The sequence below is a fragment of the Rhinatrema bivittatum genome, chromosome 16 (assembly GCF_901001135.1).
Source record: "Rhinatrema bivittatum chromosome 16, aRhiBiv1.1, whole genome shotgun sequence".
Lineage (NCBI taxonomy): Eukaryota > Metazoa > Chordata > Amphibia > Gymnophiona > Rhinatrematidae > Rhinatrema > Rhinatrema bivittatum.
The window spans coordinates 7,882,433-7,902,845 of record NC_042630.1 but is presented as its reverse complement, the minus strand read 5'-3'; the positions used below and the strand labels follow the sequence as shown (position 1 = coordinate 7,902,845).

The 20,413-nt window shown below is 38.7% G+C and overlaps 3 gene segments (V, D, J or C); all 3 read left to right on the top strand.

Moving 5' to 3' along the window:
* The first annotated feature begins 10,199 nt into the window (after nt 1-10,199).
* On the top strand, nt 10,200-10,860 carry LOC115078819. The segment is given in 2 exon segments: nt 10,200-10,300; nt 10,394-10,860. Coding segments are annotated over 2 exon segments (495 nt in total).
* A 3,876-nt stretch (nt 10,861-14,736) lies between these two features.
* On the top strand, nt 14,737-15,487 carry LOC115078515. The segment is given in 2 exon segments: nt 14,737-14,832; nt 14,922-15,487. Coding segments are annotated over 2 exon segments (609 nt in total).
* Nucleotides 15,488-19,774: 4,287 nt separating this feature from the next.
* LOC115078504 lies at nt 19,775-20,271 on the top strand. The segment is given in 2 exon segments: nt 19,775-19,853; nt 19,942-20,271. Coding segments are annotated over 2 exon segments (373 nt in total).
* The last annotated feature ends 142 nt before the right edge of the window (nt 20,272-20,413 follow it).

Genomic DNA, 20,413 nt, shown 5'->3' with positions numbered 1-20,413 from the left:
CAAATATTCAAGGACAATATGATGCATTCATTAAGCATATATCTCTCAGAACTTCAAACCTAGAAGCATTCTCAAATGATGCCCAAAGCTGCATAAATGTTGCAAAGTCATCTCTCAAGAGAATTTAGCATTTGATGGAACTTTTATATTTGTTTGTTGCATTAGAAATATGAAAGCTCTCTTCAGCCACTTAGTCTTCAGTTCCCTTCTGCAAACACAGTTCTATTGCTTAAGGCACGCATCTTGAGCAGGTTTTTCAGTTTTAGACAATGTTGCTTCAACCAGAGCTAAACTTAACAGATTTAAAGTAGAGCAGACTACGTATTATTTAATTATTTACAGTTTATTGCATTTCACTTCTTCCTAAAACAATTAGTACAGAGCGGATAACATCTTTTACATTCCTATAAAAAAAAAACCCACAAACAAAACAACATAAAAATAGTAATAAAGCATTGCATAAATCACTTTAAAACTGAGCTAATTACAAAACGAACATCTTTCCATTATAACCTAACTTAAAAGATATACTTCTACAAATAACAAGGTCTTTGCCAATTTTTTTAAAAACACTTTTGTTCTTGCACCTCTCTCATTAGCAGCCTATTCTATGTGAAAATGCTCTAGACCTTGGGAGCGTAGGGACTTCTCTGGGGTATACCAACCGATTCTTTCTCTCAGTTAGTATGTACTGTATACTTAGCTGATTTCTTTTCATTGGGAGCTCAAGCTTTACATTCACGGACTGTAAGGATTTTTTTTTTTTTATTAGTATCGTATTCGTTCTGGAAGAAGATTATTTGCAATTAGGATAATTTTATTTGACCATTATGCAATAATATCTTTTGATGGTTTACGGATTGGCCCAATACAAGTTATCTCATCCTGAATATAATCCATTATTATAATGGGTATAAATTCGGCAATAAAAATTGTCCATTACAAGTATATTTTGTTAGTTTGATTCAAATGTGTTAAGGTTTCCTGGAACGGGCTCAGCATACATTTTAGCTGATTTTACAATTTGGGATGGGAGATAATTTATCAGGGAGATGTATGATTTATCCAGCGATATCGGAAAGTCCAGAAAAAAAATCAGAATACAACTACAAGATAAGTGGTCGGTATGCAGCAAGTGAAACTATCTATAAAATTACAGACTAGAAAAATGATAATAGATTTTTTTAGGGGCGCTCATTGTGGCTGCAAGTGGCGAGGTAACTACACGTTTTATACATTGAGTGTTCCGGGCTTCCTAAGACAGTTATGGCCTGAAAAAAAATAGTCACCAATCAAGGACTGGAAAGAACAGACACAATTACAATGTAAGTGTAGAGAACTATAAAGCAACTGTGCAGTAGTTCACAAGACAAGGCTTATAACCCTCGAGCTATTTAGTGAGGCTTCAGTAGGTAACACCATTTGCAAAGGGGCAGCCCCCGACCCGTCCGTGTTTCGCCGGAGGGGCTGCGTCCGGAGAGACATCCGAGGCTTAACCACCTTCCATCACTGTAGAAATCGGAAGCAGCTGAAGCAGGAGACATTAATTCACTACAAGCTGTACAAAATCATTAGCCACAACTGGAGATGAGATCGATGTCTTGCTTTATCAAATTTGATCATAAAAGTATTCCAGATGCAAATACGATGTGACCGTATCCTGTAGAATATTAGAGAGGGCGATTTAGCGGGGGCTACATCCCAGTTTATTTTGCATAGAGAACACATTCACTCTGAAGCGCTCACTAGAAATGCGAGTGATACTTGGGTGGCCCTTTTCATAAAGGCTCCCTTCCTTGTTTCTTATGCAAATTCCGCATCTTTCCTTCCTGTTTAAATAGAGCCCTCCTTATTTTTCGGACTCTGCCTCTTGCAGCGATAAACTGACAAGAATTTATCCCTGCACTTTTTTTCCTGAAGTCATGAAACGGTTTTCTTTAATTTTTCTGCTGGCCATTCCCCACTGTAAGTCTTTCCGAAAGAGATAATGCGCTTTTGATTTTCGTCCTAATTCCATGCGAGTTAGTAATAATAAAATACCAATGTTCTGTTTTTTTCCTTAAGGTGTCCTCTCTCAGGTGACATTGGACCAGCCACCTTCCGCAGTCCTGAAGCCCTCACAGACCCTCAGTCTGACCTGCAAAGTCAGCGGAATTTCCATCGATGACAGCAGCTATTCATGGCACTGGGTTCGGCAGCGTCCAGGACAGGGACTGGAGTGGTTGGGATACATATACTATGATAGCAGCACAGGCTATGCGTCTTCTCTGCAAAGCCGATTAAAAATCACCAAAGACACCACCAGTCCCAAGAACGAGTATTCTTTGCAGATGACCGGCATGCGAGCTGAGGACACCGCCACGTATTACTGTACGAGGAGCACAGCCACGAAAATCTCATCTGGCCTAAAGCAAAAACTTTCAGTTCTGCAGCATAGGAAATGCGCGCGAGTTCCTTACATCAGACCTGTGGATTCGTTTGTTTGTATATCAGTGTGTAAATGGGAATGTAAATGTAACGCTCAATTAATAATATAAGCAATAAAAAATAATTAGAATTACCCTTTCTTCCAACAAGTATATTTATTTATTTATTTATTTGCTTTTATATACCGACATTCGTTGGAGTACATCACATCGGTTCACATTATAACAGTTGGAATAGTATGACAAGGGTGTCTTACCATTTATACATTGTAACATTAAACCTTAATGGGTGAACATTAAAAACATATCACAATAAACATTTATACATTTTTACATTAAACCATGGTGAGTGAACATTAAGCATTTATAACAATGAACATTAAGGATTGGATATTGAAAATTCAATTTTCTGGCTGGGCTAAGATGCCTCATACCGATATAATATAGCATGTAACCAATTTTAACTTGCTATTAAGGTGTCTTAATAATGTTACATGGATACATTGGAGGGGGGAGGGCATGGGGGCAGAGAGTAAGACATAGAATGCAGTAGAGAGGGGGTGGGGTGATGGGGGTTTATCTGTGTGTTGGTAGGCTTTATGGAATAGCCATGTTTTCAATTGTTTTTGAAAGATTGGGTGGAGGATTCCAGTCTGAGATGGGAGGACAGCTTGTTCCAGAGGGTGGGGCCAGCTACTGAGAAGGTACATTGTCTGGTGGAGGCAAGGTGTGCTAGTTTTGTGTGGGGGATGGCAAGCAGGCCTGTGTTTTGGGACTGCAGGTTTCTCTGGAAATCGTGGGGTTGGGGAGGGTCATTAGACCATTTGATTTTTCAATTGTTGATGGTTTTGTGCAGGAGGGTGAGGATTTTGTATTGTGACCTGTACATTATGGGGAGCCAGTGGAGTTCTTTTAGCATGGGGGTGATGTGAGATGAGTGGTTGGTGTTTGTGAGAGATCTGGCTGCTGCATTTTGCAGGAGCTGGAGAGATTTGGTGGTGGAGGTAGGTAGTCCGAGGAGGAGGGAGTTACAGTAGTCCAACTTGGAGAGTATGAGGGATTGTAGTACAGTGCGGTAATCATGGTAGAATAGCAGTGGTTTGAGTTTTTTGAGGACTTGCAGTTTGTAATAGCCCTTTTTGATTGTTAGGTTGATGTGTTTTTTCATGTTGAGTTCCGAGTCGAGGGTGAAACCAAGATCTCTAACTTCATTGGTGAGAATGGTGCTTGGTTGACTGGGGGTGATGTCTTAGATGGTTTTTGTTGAGGGTTTGTTTTATATGTGTAAGATTTCTGTTTCTTTGTGGTTGAGGGTGAGCGATAACTGAGTGAGGAGGTTTTTTATTTGGATGGAGAGGGACTCCCATAGTGAGATAGTGTTTGGTATGCTTTCTTTGATGGGGAAAAGAATCTGGATGTTGTCAGCGTAGATGTAATATGAGAGGTCCATGCTGGAGAGGAATTTACAGAGGGGGAGCATATATATATTGAACAGGGTGGAGGAAAGGGATAATCCTTGAGGTATGCCGTGGGGGAGTGGGAATGGTTCTGATTTGCAGTTGTTTAGGCAAACTTTGTAGGATCTGTTGGATAGGTAGGATCAAAACCATTTGAGGGTGTTTTCACTTAGCCCAATCTCAGTTAGTCATGTAATTAGTATGGCATGGTTTACAGTATCGAATGTGGCAGAGATGTCCAGTAGAATGAGAAGGTAGGAATGACCAGTGTCGATGCCTCTTAGAGCTGTGTCTGTGAGCAATAGGAGGAGAGTCTCAATGCTGAGGGATTTTCTGAAGCCATATTGGGTGGGATACTGGATGCTTTGGTTTTCTAAATGTTCAGAGAGTTGGAGATTCATGTGCTTCTCGATGATCTTGGATATGAATGAGAGATTTGAGATGGGTCTGTAGTTGGAGAGATCGGTGGGGTTGAGATGTGGTTTTTTCCAGAATGGGTTTGATTATGGCGCATTATGTGCATGTGGTGTGCTTATTTGTATGGGTTTGTGCATGTATATGTATATGTTTGCTTTTCTGTGTGCATGTTTTTGTTTATCCATGTGTTGTATGTGTACGTTTGCATATGTTTGCGTTTCTATGCCTCTTTACATACTGTATGTCAGTCTTCTGTGCTTATATGTGTTTGAGTGTTTTTATTTGTACGGTTCTGCGTCTGCATTGTCTGTATCTTTTTTAGATTATGTTTTTATGTTTGTGAGGCTGTATTTTTCTTGCATTATTTCCATGTCTTTATGTGTTTACATGTGTGGGGGCAATGTGTGTTGCATATATTTTGTGTTTCTGTTTGAGCATTTGTGTATATGGTTGTGATATGCTTGGTGTGTGTATGTGTGTGTGTGTGTGTGATGTACCATTTTAGTGTTTGTGTATGTTTGTAATTTTGTACAAGTGCGTTCATCTGCCAGAAGCCAGATGAAGGGGTTCACTGGGAAAGTGGACTGGTTATTTCAGTTCTTAAGACAGCAATCCTACTAAAGCACTAGTGACTCACTGACCAACCAGCTTGTAAAGCTATCCAGTGCTTGCACTGAGTAGTCATCTCGAAACCCAGACAGGCGACCAACAAGCCAAAAAAAAACCCCTCTACGATTTTATATAAATAGCAAAAGATACAGAACAACAGGTTCTACTCATGGTGAGGGCATGCTATTTGCTTGTATGTGTCTGTATGTATGGATGTGTATTTGTATTCATCTGTGACCTTTTCTGTGCATATGTTTGCATTCTTGTGTATTTGTGTGTATGTGAATGCAAATCCTTTTTTCCACATTTCCTCTTGCCGTTGAAGCAAAGAGATCAATAGCTTTCAAGGATTTAAATCATAGTACCAAACTGCAATTCAGCTACAATTAGTTTAATTTCACAACAGGAAAGAAAAAAAAATCTACTGTAAAACAGTGAATGAAATCCATCAAATGAGTGTTATCAAATCATTTATTTATTAATATTTTATATTCTGTCTCTTCCCAAAGTTGGTCTCAAGGTGGATTATAATACATTTAAATGAACAGAGGTATTAGAACAGTTTGCCTCAAATCAGAATTTGCAATTAATGAAGCTTAGGGATCCAGTATAGAGAATTCTATTTGTAAATAAGTTTCAAGAGCTAGTTGAATCTCAATTCTGCATAACACAGTCTTCCATAACACTTTCATAGCAGGAATCACTGGATGGGATCATTATTTTAAAACAGAGTCATGGATCTCCAGTAGATAGGTTTGTGGATCTCAAGCAAAGGATTATCACCGTTGGAACTCTAATTAAAATATGTAGGGTGGTTATTTGCATTAATGCATGCTAATTCCAGGAAACTTGAGAGGCTGCAGTACTGTCAATGGCCACCAAATGGAAGTGTTGCCTCTTAGAATAATAAGGGCAAACAGAGAAACAATACAGCTGTCTTTTATACACAGTAAATTTTCGAAAATTAGAAATAGTGGTAGTGGTAGTTGTATACATCCATTAGAAACAATCTATTTCCAAAAGCATTTCACATTTTTCCTTTTTCTCTTTTTCTGTTCAATACATTTTGCCACATAGTGTTTATTAAATTTTCAGTTTTCATTTTTTATTGATCAATTACTTACTGTTGTTATTATCAAAATGTCTTTCCTTATGAATGCTGTATGTATGTTACATTTGTCCATTCTCAACAGGAAAAGACTCAAAATATATTTGATTTATTTCTGAAATCGCCATTGATCTTTTAATTGATCACTTCCTGAAATCAAATCATGTAAATGTTAATAAAAATATTAAAGCCAAAGGTAAATAATAGCTTCATGATCATAGTAACATACACTAAACCAAAACCTTGGAAAAAAATCATGAAACAAAAGCAATAGCAATTTCAGAAATGTTCAGTTTATTATATTAATCCTGACTGAAAGGATTGTGATACTGCAAGTTAATCTTGCCTTCTGTTCGTAACAGTATATTAATGGAAACTGCAAGTTTTCTCACCTCTTATTCTTTAAATATTACATTATTATACATATTTCTCATCTCTTATTACAAATATTTATATGTACATTCTGTATATGCTACTTACACAAATGGTAGAACTAGGATTACGAAATGAAAATCCAGGAGAGACAACTCAGAACCAACATCAGGAAGCAATTCTTCATGGATAGAATAGTGGATGCCTGGAATGCCCTTCTGGAACAGGCGGTGAGGATGAAAACAGTTAATAGGTTGATGCAACATCGGTGAGCGGAAAATGGGTGTTCATGATTGAGTGCCCGCTCCCTAACACCCGCTGATGCAACTCTCTGGGGCGCCAGATGCAATATTTTAATGGGCTCCTGCAGTAAACAGGAGGTGCTAGGGGAAACTGTGTGCCCCTAGCACCTCCTCTGCAGTCAGGTTAGGAAAAGGGACGCTCAGTTTTATGAGTGTCCATTTCCTAACCTGTGCACACACATGCGTTAGGAAAATGTACCCTCGTTAATTGAGGGTCCATTTTCCTAAACTGACTGCCTGCACAATTTTTTTTTTTTTTTAGATTTCTCCTTTTTCAGTTCCTCTGACTTAATTTCACCAGGATATTAAGTTAAAAGGAACTACAGAAAAGCAGTATTTTCTGCTTTTCTGTAAACTTTTTAGGCTCCTCAAGAATTAATGCCTGCTCTGGGGCAAGTGTTAATTTTTGAGGGTAAAAATGTGTGCGTTGGGTGCACTTTTTTTTTTTTTTTTGCATCAGGGAGAAATAGCTAATAACCTCATGAACATGAATTTACATGTGATGAGCACTATTAGCTACGCACTTGGTTGGATGCATGTTTTGGATGTGCTAACCCCCGTTTTGCATTGAGGGTTATGGACGTGCATCCAAAATGCACATCCAATCGCGTGTTGAGCTGTACACTGCAGCCAGCACTCGGTATTGCATCAGCCTTTGAATTCAAAAGGGCAATGGATGAACACTGTGGATCCCTAAAGGAAATGAAGAAAAGAGTGCATGAGGGTAGCTTACATGGAGCTGCAGTTACTACCCTTAACAGAAAGCATGGGGATTACTACCATTAACCAATTAGCCTTGATGCATTTGACATAACATTGCTCTCTAGGATGCGAATCGTTTTTCTGATGGAGAAAATATTGTACAATATTTTCTAATCCATCAGGAATCGGGGGGAGGTTCCCCCGAAAGCGATAGGAAAAACCCACAAAATTTTTGTGTGGTTTTCTTATCGTTTTGGGGAGGCAGGAAGAAAGGGCACACAGAAAAACAACCCCCAAACCCACCCCGACCCTTTAAATCTAATTATTTAGAATCTCCCATCCTCCCGACCTCCCCCCAAAATGTTCTTAAAGTACCTGGTGGTCCAGCGGGGGTCCCGGGAGTGATCTCCCACTCTCAGGTCCTGGCTGCCACTGATCAAAATGGACCAATGGCCCTTTGCCCTTACCATGTGACAGGGGCTATCGGTGCCATTGGCCGACTCCTATCACATGGTAGGAGCAATGGATGACCCGCATCAATATTGTGGTAATTAAAATCTCCCATTATTAATGTGCTGCCAGATTTATTAGCTTCCTTAATCTATGTTAGCATTTCATCATCCATCTGTTCATTTTGTCCAGGTGGACAGTAGAATACCTCCATCACTATACTCTTCACTATCATATATAGAATTCCCACCCATAAATATTCTACTATGTATTTAATTTCCTGCAGGATCTTTATCCTGATGGACTCTGTGCTATCCCTAACATAAAGTATCACCACCCCACCCATCCACACCAGCTTAACATTGCAATATAATTTATACCCTAGTATACCACTGTTACATTGGTTATCCTCCTTTCACTGGTCTCTGAGATGCCAATTATACCTACCTCTTTATTCAGTGCTGTACATTCTCCCATCTTTCTTTTTAGACTTCTGGCATTAGCATACAGATATTTCAAAGTATGGTTTTTGTTGATATTAACAATCTGCTTATCACTTGACAGGGTTATTTTGGAATCTTTTAACTCTGGTGGTTCTTTACTTACAGGTAGCTGGGCTACTTTCACTTTTATTTGAACCTCTCTATTAGGAGATGCAGAAATCCACTGCTTATTCTTGGGATAAGCAGCTTGGCATCTCTCTACCCCTTGGGATCCTGCCAGGTGCTTGTGACTTGAATTGGCCACTGTTGGAAACAGGATACTGGGCTTGATGGCCCTTTGGTCTGACCCAATATGCCAAGACTGGAAATAGGATGCTCTAACTACTTTTTTGGTGTCTTTTGAAGATACCTCCCTCTAAACCATGCACTGCTGAGTGACTGTCTGATTTCCTCCATCATTTAGTTTTAAAGTTGCTCTGTCTCCTTTTTGAAGGTTAATGCAAACAGCCTGGTTCCACCCTGGTTAGGTTGGAACCCATCCCTCAGAACAGGTTCCTTCTTCCTCAAAATGTTGCCCAGTTCCTAATAAAACTAAAGCTCTCTTCCCTGCACCATCATCTCATACATGCATTGAGACCCTGGAGCTCTGGGGTCCTGCATGTGAAATGGGGAGCATTTCAGAGAATTCCACCCTGGAAGTAATGGATTTCAACTTTCTACCTAAGAGCCTAAATTTGGCTTCCAGAACCTCCCTCCCATATTTTCCTATGTCATTGGTGCCTACATGGATCATGATAGACAGCTCCGCTCCAGCAATGTCTAAAAGCTAATCTAGGTGATGCGTGAGATTTGTCACTTTCACACCAGGCAGGTAAGTTACCAAGTGATCCTCATGTCCACCAAAAAGCAGAGAGAGGCAGAAGTACACTTTGGAGGAGCTTCAAAAGAGCGCAGTAGAAGTTTTCTCAGGTAGAAACTTGTCAGTAGTCAATTCCAAGACTCAAAGGTGAATCCTGTTTCTTTCTTCTGCTAGAATTGGGAAGCACAGCAGTCAAGGCCCAGACTTTGGCGCATACTGTGCACCCTGCCTATTCAATTAAGCTCTGGTTATGCTATTGAAATGAGAAGGAAAGAGAAGTCACCTGATAATGCAGCTTGAAAAGCATGCATTATCGGTGCAATAAATAGAGTTGTCAATTACAATGATTTATGCTTCATTATTTTCATTTTTGAAAGGCATAAATTACAAATGATTTTTCAGCAAGGTATAAAATGCAGAGAACTCGTTCAGACCGCAAAAGCTTACGGATTTCGATATAACTGTGTGATACTTGTGCTTCATAAATTTAAAAAACCTAAAATTTAAAATAAATAGGCTGATAATATTAATTAAATACGATTGTTAGCATTATCATTTTCATCACCACTTATGGCAATAAGTGATTAAAAGGCTAGGAATGATTTTATGAGGGGAACTATGCTGTTGTAGATATTATGAGATGTTGCTTCCATATTTAATTATTTGGCTTTCTGTAAATGAAAAAAAGTTAGCAATGCGCTTTTGAAAAATAAATGTCAAAGTTATAAAAATTGCATTGACAATAGATAGCTACCTATATTTTTGTGAGTTATTCCATTACATTTAAGAACACTAATAATTATATTCATTATGTACACACATTACTGTACAGAATTATTCGTTTGATTAAAGTAAAGGGATTCAAATTTATACTAATTTCCTGTCCCTCTGTCATTAGATTTTAAATGATTTTCCTCTTCCTGTCAGTGCCTGCCACGCCTGCTGTGCTACCCTCTAACCGCAACAGCTAATGTATTTACATTTCTCTGAAACATGCAAAAGTGCACCTCTCAGGCCCTACTTAAACCTTCTCTACCAGAAAGATCGAGGAAAGATTAAATGCAGTTGAATAAATCCACTGCCAGCCTGGTCAGACTTTGCTTTTCTCAATGCTGTCCTTTATACAACTCACAGTTCTGTTAACTGGACTATCATGTGCGTATCTTAATAAGGACATTGTTCTCCGCTGACATTCCTTTGTGCTGGTCCAGCTTGTTAATAGGTTTTTTTCTGGTGTGTGTTTTTTAGGTATCAGCTCCCAGATTTCTCTGACTGAGACTGGTGGAGGACTGAGGAAGCCAGGGGAATCTCTGCAATTGAAATGCGCTGTTAGCGGGTTTAATGTTAACAGCTACTGGATGGCCTGGGTCAGGCAGGCTCTCGGGCAAGGACTGGAGTGGGTGGCTTATTATTACGTTGGCTCCAGCTCCCAGTACTATTCTTCGGCAGTTCAAGGAAGATTCACGGCATCTACGGACAGTTCCAATTTCTATCTGCAAATGAACTCGCTGAAGCCTGAAGACACTGCGGTATATTACTGTGCAAGAGCACAGCCACGGAAATCTCATCTGGCCTCAAGCAAAAACTTTCAGTTCTGCAGGATAAGAAGTGCGCGCGAGATCCTTACACCAAACCTGTGGATTCGTTTGTTTTTGTATCAGTGTGTAAATGGGAATGTAAATGTAACGCTCAATTAACAATATAAGCAATAAAAATAGCAGAATTACCCTTTCTTCCAACAAGTATGTATGTGTGGTGTGCTTATTTGTATGGGTTAGTGCATGTATATGTTTATGTTTGTTTTTCTGTGTGCATGTTTTTGTTTATCCGTGTGTTGTATGTGTGTGTGTTTGCATATGTTTGTGTTTCTATGTCTCTATACATACTGTATGTCTGTCTTGTGTGTTTATATGTGTTTGAGTGTTTTTGTTTGTACGGTTCTGCGTCTGCATTGTCTGTATCTTTTTGAGATTGTGTTTTTATGTTTGTGAGGCTGTATTTTTCTTGCATTATTTCTGTGTCTTTATGTGTTTACATGTGTGTGGGCAATGTGAGTTGCATATATTTTGTGTTTCTGTTTGAGCATTTGTGTATATGGTTGTGATATGCTTGGTGTGTGTGTGTGTGTGTGATGTACTGTTTTAGTGTTTCTGTAAGTTTGTAATTTTGTACATGTGTGTTCATCTGCCAGGAGCCAGGGGAAAGAGAGAAGGGGTTCACTGGGAAAGTGGACAGGTTATTTTAGTTCTTAAGACAGCAATCCTACTGAAGCACTAGTGACCCAGTGACCAACCAGCTTGAAAAGCTATCCAGTGCTTGCACTGAGTAGTCATCTAGAAGCCCAGACAGGCGACCAACAAGCCATTAAAAAACCCCTATATGATTTTATATAAATAGTAAAAGATACAGAACAACAGGTTCTACTCATGGTGAGGGCATGCTATGTGCTTGTATGTGTCTGTATGTATGGATGTGTATTTGTGTTCATCTGTGACTGCTTGTGTGCATATGTTTGCATTCTTGTGTATTTGTGTGTATGTTTGCATTAGTGCGTGTGTATTTTTCTATTTGTATGTACATGTATGTGTATTTATCATTATCATCGCTTATTTATACCATGCTTTTCCAACAAGAAACCTAAAAGCATATTACAATTAGGGGTATGCACAGAACATACTTTTCATTTTGTTTTGCTTTTCTTTGGTTATTTTCTTGTACATTTTTTTCATTTAATTTGTTGTCTGTTTCATTTAGTTTTATTTGTTTAAAAAGCAAAATGAAACAAAAAGAGAGGGAGAGAGAGGGAGAATGGGGGGGGGGAGGTGCACGTTCTTGTACAGGAAAATTTTACAGAACCAAGGAGGAAAGTTGCTTTCAGCTATTGGAAGAGGATTACAACTCAGGCTTTGAGTTGGTGGCTGATAGTGAGGTGGCCTGTTTGCTTGGCAACTGGTTCAAAAGGTGGTTTGTGCCATTCTGTATGTTGTCAGGCCAGCTTTATGATACCAGGAGCCCAACCAGAATATCTTTCTCATTTTATATATATATATTGAGAGATATACAGAAATATAGATATATACTCCTCAAAGCATAATGGAAAAAAAGTTATCCAGAGCTTTTTTGTAAACATGAACAAAATTTAGATGGATTTGCTGCTTCCCTACAAATTGCAAGAAAATGTAAATATACTGGAATGAAAGAGCTACAATCCATACAAATGGCAAAAGGGGCAGCATTACTCTACAGATAAGACCAAATTGACCATTCATTCCTCTCAGATGAGATTCTTCTACTTTTAAGTAGATGAATATAACTATTCCCATGCACAACTGTTTGGGTCTTTAGGTCCTTATTCGCCAACATTTGCTATGTTACTATGTTCCATAAACAATATTGGTTTAAAATTAAATTTCTTTCAAGAACTGTCAGACAAAGACGATACTAGGAAAATTATGTGTGATAAGCTTAGTAAATACTTAAACCCTTTCAACTCCTTGGAATGTACAAACTGAAAGGTTGCCTTTGCCTTTAATAATGAGATCCTATACACCACAGTACCCTACCCTGCTTTCACATGCTAATGGTGACATCTGAATTAATAATTAAAATAGAATTTGCTAATTTTCCACCTCTGATTATTTTTTCAAGTTGTAGTCCTGAATAAAGCTAAACTTTCCTGAAATATAACAAGATTACAGTGTGCATTCTCTCTTCCTTATGCGACTTGTGAAAAGCATAGAAACGATCTGACTGAGGGAGAGGAAAACGGTATAAATACCTGTTGAAAAAAGAATACAATTCAAAGTTCTAACCATCCTTCACAATTCAATCCACAACAGTGAATTCATTTGCCTTAACACCCTAATCCAAAAACACAACACTCAACCTAATACCAGATCAACAAACAGAGCACATCTAGAGATCCCATCAGTCACAACCGCAAAACTTACCACTGTAAGAAAAAGAGCAATCTCAATAGCTGGACCACATCTCTGGAATACTCTTCCAGAAAGTCTAAGACTACAAAGCAACACAGAAATTTTCAGAAAACTACTCAAAACCTGGCTATTCAAACAGGCCTACAAAGATGAGATAGGATAAACTGCTCAATGTGACACTACCCTAACCAAGAAAATAATCTCTGTGAAACAATCCATTCCCTTATAAAACTCTCCCTACAATTTATACTCACCATGACAACCAACTATTCTCAATGTAACTGGTAGCTTCCCACCTATAAAATATATTCAATATGTCCTGCACCTATCTATGCACCCCCTATAATCAAACTGCTATACCAAACCATCCCCCACCCCTATCTACTGTATATATTAAGACTGTTAATGAAATCTGTTCTTGAAAGCATCCCCTCATCGGGACTAAGGCACACATAGTTAAACTGTTTCATTAAAAAAAAAATTGTTTTATCACTCTCCCACAGAAATCGATGTAAACCGTGTTTGACCATTTATATAAACCATTGTTATACTGGCCATATGGAGTGAAGGCATGCGCCAGCACACTCAGTCACCAAAGTTATTAATCAGTTACCAGTGTTACCATGTTAGCTTTTATCAATATTATCTAGCAGTTATCAATGTTATCAATGTATTTATGGTTCGATTTTTCAAGTAAATCATTGTTATACCTGTAAGGAGAGAAGGCCAGCACCAAAGAGAAGGCAAGCACCAAACTTCGGGATAAAAAAAACCATACAAATAAATAAATAAATAACTGGGCTTCATTAAGGGCAGAACACTACTAGCCTACTGGTCCAGCAAAAAGAGGAATATGTACAGGTTAGGATAACTTTATTTGGCCATAATAAGAATTTTCCAACAAAATCTTATCCAGTCACAAAAATAAATGTCTAAATCTGAACAAAAAAACCTGTATGATTAAAGAATACTCAGATTCCACAATCGATGGTTTCTACTGCAAGTAGGTTCTCTTGATTTCAAAAGTATTGTATTTTTTTCTGAGGGACTCAAAATAATGATTTTATTGATTTTGCAGCTTCAGAACAGAGCTATGTCACCAGGGAGATATAAGATTTATCCATCGGAATCAAAAAGGCAAGAATGTGATAATACAGGGTCCAGACAAAAAAAGAATACAATACAAGGGAAAGGCATGCAACAATAAACATTATCCGTAAACTAAAGAACATAAAAAGGGTAATACATTTTTAGAGACTGCAAGCTGGCAAGATAATAATATATAAGGTGTTCAGTCTTCCAGAGACAGCCATAGCATGAGGAAAGGAGCTCCAAGCTGCGGAAGATTAACAGAATACAAATGAAGAGGAGGAGAGTGCCGACTTAAAACACGAATATAGCATCACAAAATGCAAGGTAAAAGAACTGTAGAAGCAGTAACAAGAATGAACCCTATCCTGCGGAATATTAAATCGTTTTGAGAGAAAGATTTCGCCGTGGCCACATTGTCTTGCAGGGAGCCCACATAGAAATAGCAGAATGATGGCAAGGTGGCCCCTTTACATAAATGGCTCCTTTCTTGGCTCCTATGCAAATACAAGATCTTTCCTTCCCGGTTAAATAGAAGAGTTTCTTGTTTTGCCGACTCGTCTGTTCCAGCGATTACCTGGCAAGAATTCTACATTTTACTTATATTTCCTGAAATCATGAAACGGTGTACCTTTATTTTTCTGCTCTTCCTTCCCTCATGTAAGTATTTCTAGAACAAATGGTCAAGGGTTTTCTTTTCATTCCAATTCAGTATGAATTTATGTTAAACTATGTATTCCTTTTTTAAGGTGTCCTCTCTCAGGTGACATTGGACCAGCCACCTTCCGCAGTCCTGAAGCCCTCACAGACCCTCAGTCTGACCTGCAAAGTCAGCGGAATTTCCATCGATGACAGCAGCTATGTATGGAACTGGGTTCGGCAGCGTCCAGGACAGGGACTGGAGTGGTTGGCCCGCATATACTATGATGGCAGAACATGGTATGCGCCTTCTCTGCAAAGCCGATTAAAAATCACTAAAGACACCTCCAGTCCCAAGAACGAGTATTCTTTGCAGATGACCGACATGCGAGCTGAGGACACCGCCACGTATTACTGTGCGAGAGACCGCGGACACAGTGTGAGGAAGGCAACCAGCGCTCGTACAAATAATTGTGCAGGATTACTCTCCTTGTATTGCTTTCCGATTCCTGATGAAATAGATTATCAGATCCCAAAGAAGGATATATTTTTGACAAAAGACCTCTCTTGCACTACATATAGCACTGACCTAAATTTAAATAAAGTTATAATGAAGCCTAAAAATTTAATTGTAGTGCTTAATGTTTCTATTTTTACTACTACTACTACTATTTAACAGGACATACCTAGCACTATACAAACATACACAAAGACAGTCCCTGCTCAATAGAGCTTACAATCTAATAAGACAAACATACAGGACAAGAGACTTGGGGTATTTCATAAAGCAAGACAATGATGAAAAAGAAAAGAAAGTAGTTAAGAAGACTAAAAGCAGACAATGAGGCATAAGATTTAAAAGCGGTTTTAAAAAGGTGGCTCTTTAGATGGGATTTAAACATGGCAAGAGAGGGAGCAGGAGGCATCCAAGCACACAGTGCAGCTGGGTGGAAGGCATGGAGTATGGGATTGGCAGTAGAGGAGAAGGGCACAGATAGGAGGGACTTATCCAAGGAGCAGATGCAAGAGGAGAGGTAGAGATGAGCTGCAGAATGAAGGCATTTGTAGGTGAGAAAGAGGAGCTTGAACTGCAGATAGGAGCCAACACCCTGACTTCAGAAGAGGGGCTTTGTAAGCACAGTGACTTTGGCAAAGGTAAGTCCTGCAGCTGAATTTAGGGCAGATTGTAGTGGAGAGAGTAGATTTGCAGTGAGACCTGTGAGAGGCAGGTTGCAATAGTCTAAGCGGGAGGAGATGAGAGCGTGGATAATGGTTCTGGTACTGTGTTCAGAAAGGAAAGGATGGATTTTGGCAATGCTATAAACAAAGAAACCACACAATTTAACAATATTTGGGATATGCTTAAGGAGGGGAGTCGAAGAAGAGCCACATTTAAGCTGAATGGCAAGGTGTAATTAAAAAAGAATATTAATTTGTTTTTACTTTTTATTTATTTATTTATTATGTATTTTAAACATTTATAACCCACTTATAAGGAAACCAGTCATGCTAAGCCAGTTACAATACACAGGGCAGACAGGAGCATTAGGTGAGTACCAGTCCCCTAAGACCATTACAATAAAACACAAAAGATCGAACAAGGATAGGTAAATCTACACCAGCCTAAATATGTCTTAAGTGATGTAAAGTACATAGGTTCAAAATCCCTGATTTCAAAACTAACTTCAGTCGTGGAAATAGGTTTAGGTGAGAATCAAACAAACCCCCTAAATTTCAACTACCATTTAAACAGGAATGGAAATCCCATTTACTGTTATTGGAAGTACTGCGAGAAAAACACATAACTTCAGTTTCTGATACATTTAGACGCAATGATAGTGAGACACTGATATATGATTGGGAACCAAAATGGTGAGTTCTCTTAAAGCAAGCATTCTTAGACAGGGTTGAAATAATTGTTATTTTGATTTCTAATAGCAAGAAATCCAGTGTCATTCATACCCACACATGCTAGCAACATTATAGACTGTAGAAGATTGGCGGTGTGAGGCAGTGTTTATTATTGATTTGGTTTGAGATAGCATAGTAGGTGATCCACTGTATCTTGAGACTTTGTGGTCAAGATCGGATCCAGTCTGTGCCATCAAGCAGCGTGAGCTGTTCCTCGATTACAAGCTACCAAATCTTCACATCATTCCTGGGTCAGCGCTCTCTAAAATGATTACCCAGTAATCAAAGATAAGTGTGCACCAACGAACTGTAACACAATTTTGGTAAAATGCACTACTGCAACACACATGGACACACAAGAGGACAAAGTCATTGAGTTAAAACAGGTTAAGATAAAAGTTGTTAATACTACTTACCTGGAGATTTTCAGAATTGCCTAAAGAGCTTGTAATAACAAGTTATCACAAAGAATCTGATTTCTTGAATTAAAGTTGAAATTCAACATTTGTTCTCATTAAGAAGTAATCTTTGTACAGGAACTGGTTTCTGTTCCAAACTGTGTTAAGAACTGGAGTGAGAGTCACATATGAAAAATTGTTTGTTGTGCACCAGAAGTAAATGATTTCTCATTGAACTTATTGACATTATTACTAGCAACAGTAACATGGAATAGATTTAGTTTTTGGGTACTTGCCAGGTTCTTATGGCCTGGATTGGCCACTGTTGGAAACAGGATGCTGGGCTTGATGGACCCTTGGTCTGACCCAGTATGGCAATTTCTTACGTTCTTATGTTCTTAATCACACTTGTTTCTAGAAGTGAAGAACTAGAAATGTATCCATTTGCCAGCAAAATAAAATCCTTTAATTTAATTATAAAAGTGCCTCTGAAATCATTTTTCTATTTTGATTTATTGTCTAGTGAGGACACTGGGTGTGCAAACTATCTCCAAACCATCTTTAAAAGCAGAAACCCCAATAGCCTTACCATCTGGCTACCTACCTGAAGGTGCCTGAGATAGTTTGGAGCCCAAGGGTGTTTAAAACATCTTGAACTGGATTGCACGCTGGGCAATACCCTACCCTGCTTCCTATCTCGGAGAGTTTCTGTGCACTGGGGGACCGGTGGCAAAGCTTTTGGATGGAGGTGATGGGATAGAAGAGGGGGTGTGCTGTGGAGGGATTAAAGAGAAGTGCTGGGAACAGGAGGAAGAGAGTTCTGGGCTGGGGAAGGTGTCAGAGAAAATGCTGGGGTTGGGATGGGGAGAGAGAAGAGAGTTATGGCCTTGGGGAGAAGGGGTACAAGTGGGGAGCAAGAGTTCTGTGGTGGAGCTGGGGAGGAAGGGAGTGAATTGGAGAATTTCACCGAATATCAGCCAGGTTTTATTAAATAACATTTATTTTAAGAACAGGCGATCAAGGAAGATACTGGGAAATTCATTTGTGATAAACTTAATAAGCGTTAAGCCCGTTAAATTTGTCCTTTTGTACAAATGCAGTCACATCTTCAAATGAAAACTTTACCTTTAACTTTTCTAACTGGTTCCAGTCTTGGCAATAGCATCCTGTCCTGCTTTTCATCTTTTATTGCTTACATATGGTAACAGAGAAACCAGATTTCTTAATTAAAATGGAAGTTACTCATTCTCAGGGGCTGATGATTTCTTCATATTATCGGCCTACATTTCAGAAATAAGACGACAATACACTTTCTTCGAAGCGAGGCAAGGTGATAGATGACTCGGAGCCTCCTTCCGTTCAATTCCGGAAGCTGCCAGTGAAGGTTTCCCTGTTTGAAAAGGGCTTCGATTTTTTAAATTTTGCTTCGGTTTGCACGACAGTTAGGGCTAAGGTGGTTTTCTAAAGATTACTTTCCTTCTCTTCCTTAAGTGGTTTTTGTAGGGGACTGAAATAATTTGATTAAAGGGTGAGAACACTGCTAGAGAACAGGATCCTCTCAGAGGAAAAATAGCATTTACTTTAAATAGTTGCACTTCCATGAGAGTCTTAGTACTCATGATCAAAGAAGAACTTTATTTGCCCAAAAGCGTTATACAGTATATTTGAATAATTCCTATGTTGAGCAAATAAAAGGAATCTCAGCTTACAACGAATCCTTCAAAAATAATCTAATGGCTATATAAATACAGTCCCTTGCATGAAAGTTGTATTTGTTTCTTTCGTGGGGAGGGGGTTGTACACGAATTTAAACATAAATGTGTGCTGATTTTTCAACTTGAGGACCAAGATATGTCATAAATGAGATGTATGGTTTATCCATCATCTTTAAAAAGAAACCTTCGCTTTCGGGTTTTATTTAATTATATGTCCTGCAGTGTATCAGTGTTTATTATAACGATCAAAAACAGGAGAAAAATTAGTGGAAAAACATTACTAATTTTTTCCAGTTAAGTTTTCCCATTTTTATTTTTTATCATAAGCACTGATAAATTCCAGGGAAAATAAAATAAAAAATGGAGGTCCCTATCTATGGCAAAAAAGAAACTGATAATAAAGAGCAGGTAAAAAAAAATCAAAATACAAGACAATGGGCAGGCATTAGACATTTAAAATTATTCATTAAATTAAAGCATAGAAAAATGGTATTGTGTTTCCGATGATCAGGATAACAGACGGATACTGTTTAGCTTTATCTTCCAAAAAACAAGATACCAAAGCCAGTTCTGGATTAAGAAAATTACTGACAGATTTAAGTAGATCAATCAGCCTCAAATGAAGATGTCGTGCCTGACTTGTGAAGAAGAACATGGCCGCATCAGAATGCATCCTAAAATTATTTCAGATACAGTAATAAGAATGAATCGTAACTAATAGGTTATTATATAGTTTTGAGGGAAAGATTTCTCAGTATAGAGTTTATTCATTCTATGACGCTTACTAATGCCCTTAGAGATAGGAAATTGTTATTTAGCCAGCCCATTATTTAAATGGCCTGGGTTTTGGCTCTAATGCAAATATCCGACCTTTGCTTCCTGTTTAAATAGAAGTGTAACTTATTTGGCGGACTTCATTTCTTCTAGTCATAACCTGAGAATAATTCGTTTGATGTAATTTTGTTTTCTGAAATCATGACGGGGTTTACTTTTATTTTTCTGCTGGCCATTCCCTCAGGTACGTATTCTCGGAAGAAATTCTCAACGGTTTTTTTGCTTATTAATTGACTATGAATTTATGTTAAAATATGTATTCCTTTTTTAAGGTGTCCTCTCTCAGGTGACATTGGACCAGCCACCTTCCGCAGTCCTGAAGCCCTCACAGACCCTCGGTCTGACCTGCAAAGTCAGCGGAGTTTCCATCGATGACCGCAACTATGCATGGAACTGGATTCGGCAGCGTCCAGGACAGGGACTGGAATGGTTGGCCCGCATATATTATAATGGCGGGACGTGGTATGCATCTTCTCTGCAAAGCCGATTAAAAATCACCAAAGACACCTCCAGTCCCCAAGAACGAGTATTCTTTGCAGATGACCGACATGCGAGCTGAGGACACCGCCACGTATTACTGTGCGAGAGACGGCACAGTGTGAGGAAGGCAACCAGAGCTCGTGCAAATACCATTCAGGCATGCGCTGCTTTCTATTTTTATGAAATAACAGACGTCTTTTGCAGGAAAGGTGGCACGAATTTACACTTTGAGCAAGCTGTAACTAATACAACAGATGCACTGTA